The 3,752-nt window shown below is 56.8% G+C and overlaps 1 protein-coding gene across 1 annotated transcript; it reads left to right on the forward strand.

Annotated features, from left to right (window-relative positions):
• Positions 1-1,278: 1,278 nt before the first annotated feature.
• On the forward strand, positions 1,279-3,299 carry LOC128898394 (PHD finger protein 7-like; the record flags this gene model as incomplete). The annotated part of the gene is made up of 6 exons (XM_054172094.1): positions 1,279-1,370; positions 1,484-1,608; positions 1,944-2,035; positions 2,125-2,226; positions 2,467-2,609; positions 2,951-3,299. Coding segments are annotated over exons 1-6 (903 nt in total), but the record flags the coding sequence as incomplete, so codon positions are not given.
• Between the last annotated feature and the right edge of the window lie 453 nt (positions 3,300-3,752).

Here is a 3,752-nt window from a genome sequence, read left to right on the forward strand (position 1 = left end):
GCTTTTTGTAGTGCCACTGCATCAGGCAGCTGAAGAAGGCATGGAAATTGTTGGGCAGGGACTTGCTATTTCCCTTTTGCCTGGGCACAGGGTAGCGCCTTCCTGCTCTCTAGGCTAATGCAGTGGAGCAGCGTTTAGTGCAACAGGCAACACGCATGCGTCAGTTTTGGCAACAAAAGCACACGGCAGTGATTACGTTTCCAAAGGTCTGTTTGCAAGATGCTCTCTCCAGGGCACAAATGTCTTTCCATAAGCATTTGCTGACATCAACCTCCTGGCCAGAATAACATGGCCTAGGGGTTGTTGCTGGCATCCCCAGCACTCGTACATCCCCCAGTGATGACCAGTAGTAGGTTTCTGCAGAGTGACTACAGCACACACATTCGTTTCTTTTTATTACATCTTTTTATTACGTTTATTTCATGTGTGACAGTACCAATGGAGATGTGATTAGGCCTTTGGATTCCACGCTCGTGGTTTTCAGCCCCATCGATCCAGCCTGTGCAGATCCCCCTGAGGAGCCTGTCTACCCTCAAACAGATCAACTCTCCCCCCCACTGCCTCCAAAACTGCCCCACAGTCCCTTGCAGCTTCCTGTCCCATGAAGGGAAGGCTCACATTGGCCTCTGAAAGGCAGTTCCTTGCCCTGCAGAAAGGCCATTTCCATTGTGACTCCTCAGCTTGTGCTCCTGCTGCATTTTGTGGTGGAGGCAGCACATCAGCAAAGCACTACGGAGGTCAGGACAAGAGTGTGGCCACCTGCCACATTTAGGTGCCATCCTGCGGTCCTGCGCTCTGACCCAGACACCAAGTGCATCGGAGAGGATGGGATGCCCGAGCCTCGGCCAGGCTCAGGGGTCCCTGCTGTCCCCTGTAGTGGGCAGGCCAGAGCCAGAGCCAGTGCTGTGGGTGCAGCCTTGGTGGCACGGTACAGAGGAAGGGGAGCCTTTTGTGAGCTGCTGGCAGTGCTCCACGTGCCAGGGCCAGGAGCAGAGAGTTGCCTTGGCCAGAGCTGGGGCGCTGGCGTGGCGCTGCCTGAACAGCACCGTTTGGCCACCGGTGCCCACCCTCAAGAACTGTCCCAGGGGAGCTGGCATTTGACTCTGCCCTTGCTACCCTCTTACATAGGTGCCAAGGGCACAAGCCTCCGCCTCAGCGCTTGACATCAGCCCCTGTGTGGTGTTGCCTGTGTCAGAGAGGGTGGCAGGTGGCCCAGGGCGTGGCACCTGGGGGCCAGCAGTGATGACATCACAATGGCCGTGGTGATTTCATGGCGTGATGATGTCACAAGAGTCACTGGTACAGGTGAGGGGGAAAGCCTACAAAAGGGAGCGCAGGGCTCAGTTCCTGCATCCTTGTGACTTGGTGAGGTAAGGAGAGGACGGGAGAGGGAAGGGGCTGCCAAGGCAGGAGGGGAGCCCCTGCACCTCAGGGCTCTGGGGTGTGCTCCAAGCTCACCGGCATGTCTTGCTTCTCTCTCAAGAGTCAGCAGAGGAGCATTTGGAGGAGACAGCTCAGCAGTGCTGGGACAGGAACTCTCCAAGAGCTCACCGTTGACGTGTGCCTTGTCTGCAAGGAAGGAGGAGACGCTCGGCGAGATGGAGCGTGGTGAGCAAAGTTATCCCCTTTGCAGCCTGTCACAGGCAATAATGGTTAGGGTGGTCAGCAGAGCATAGGGCTGAGAGAGGAGTGACAGAGGGAGGCAAAGATCTCCCCAGAGTGCCCCAGGGCACAGCCCTTCCTTTCCTCAGCAAGCAGGGCTCAGGCCTGACCAGTGGGCGCCTGCTGGGACACCCAGTGCCTGCCATGCTGAACCCTGCAGGCCTGCCCATCAGCCAGAGCGGCAGGAACAGAGCAGGCCCTTGGGGACAGTCCCTCAGAGACACTTCCCCCAGCCCTACAGAAGTGCTCATTCCTAATGGTGTTTGCTCTCTCCTCTCCAGCATGCGTACTGTGCCGTCGGACACATGTTGCCATGCATATCTGTGGAGAAATGCTGAATCTGGAAGGGGTCCGTGCCCATTTGTTTTGCCTGGTGAGTTCCCCGGGGGCTGCCTCCCGTTTTCATGCAGGCACTCCCTGCCACACTGTCCTCAATGGCTCCCTGTCCGTTCTCTCCTGCAGATTTTTGCCAGTGAGATTTCTCCACTCCTGGATGGGGAACATGGAGTGCTGCTATTTTCTGAGGAGGAGGTTGAACATGCAGTCGAGCAGGCAGCACAGAAGGTGAGGACATGACAAAATCAGTGAGATTTGTGCCAGGAGAGTGCTGTGGCAGCTTAGCCCAAAGCTTGAGCTAGAATTCCTGGCCCTTCCAGAGAGCTCTTTTGACCTTTCAGACTTCTGAGTCTTGCTCCCAGCAGCTCGAGAGGCTCCTGCAGAGGAATCGTGCCGGCCAAAGGGATCTGCGGGCCCTGACCCAGAGGTATGGGGCCCCTCCTGCAAAGACCCCAAGGCTGATGGAAGTTGCTCTGCCCTTTACAGGAGTGCTGTGTCTGCCAGCAGAGTGGGGCCACCATCACCTGCAGCGAGACAGGCTGCGATGTCAGCTTCCATCTCCCCTGTGCCACACGGGGTGGGTGCGTCACCCAGTACTTTGGACTCTACAGGTAAGGGCAGCTGGCCCTCACAGGGGAGGCTTGCCACCTTCATTCCTCTGCCTGCCAGCTTCAGGCCAAAAAGAAAGCAACTCACGGTGGCACTTCCCACTGCCCAAAGAGTTCTGAGGCTCCTTCAGACATCTTCACCCTTCCTTGCTTTTCATGAAGCCTAAAACTGATTTTCATAGCCATAAGCCTAATGCCAACGCTAACCCTAATGCTAATCCTAACCCTCAGCCTAACCCAGTACTTTCCCTAGTGCGGTTAAGTCCTCTCCCCTTTCCTCCAGCACCACGTAAGGACCGGACACTTGTGTCCTCACCGTGAAGCCTCTTTCCTCTTCTCCCCAGGGCCTTCTGCAGGGAACACTCCCCACGTCAGGAAGTGGAGGCCGTTCCAGACGAGGACACCACCTGCCTCATCTGCACGGATCCTGTAGACAACCAAACGTCCTACAGGACCATGGTGTGCCCGGCGTGTCAACACGCATGGTTCCATCGGGAATGCATCCAGGTAGGAGCCCATCCCTCGCTCCCAGGAGACCACGGGTGCTCAGCAGCACCAGGACCTAACTCATGCTGTTCAATGTTTCTCCTGCAGGAACAAGCTCTGCACACTGGCCTGTTGAGTTTCGAGTGCCCGGCGTGTAGGGATCAGAATGCATTTCTGCCAGAAATGCTCGACATGGGCATCCAAATACCTTTCAGGTTGGTGTCCTTCCATCCACCTCACGAGGCAGGACGGTGCAAGCACTGTGCTACCCCAGGGCCTGCCCCTACAGTCCTGGCTCTCTGCTCTCTCGTGAGTCCTTGCTTCAGCTTTGCAGAGGAGCTGGAACCAGGGCAGGGCCGGGCAAGCAAGGATGGCCTGCATCTGCCTTACGCCAGGGTGGCAGCAGGGACTCATCAATATTCCTTTCTCCACCAGACTGCCATCCTTGGATGTCCAGGATTTAGAACAACTAGTTGAGAGGCACAGCCGCTGTGATGCCAGCGAGTGCCTGTGCCCAGGAGGCAGGGAGCAGGCAGAGCAAGAAGGGTAAGTTGTCAAAACTGCAACCTGGGGATCTACTTTGTGCAGGATCCCTCTCTGGCCGTGGGCTCAGAGCAGAAGCTCCAAGAACAAGAGCTCTGCCAGATGGTCCCACGCTGC

The sequence above is a fragment of the Dryobates pubescens genome, chromosome 1 (genome assembly GCF_014839835.1).
Source record: "Dryobates pubescens isolate bDryPub1 chromosome 1, bDryPub1.pri, whole genome shotgun sequence".
NCBI classification, from domain to species: domain Eukaryota; kingdom Metazoa; phylum Chordata; class Aves; order Piciformes; family Picidae; genus Dryobates; species Dryobates pubescens.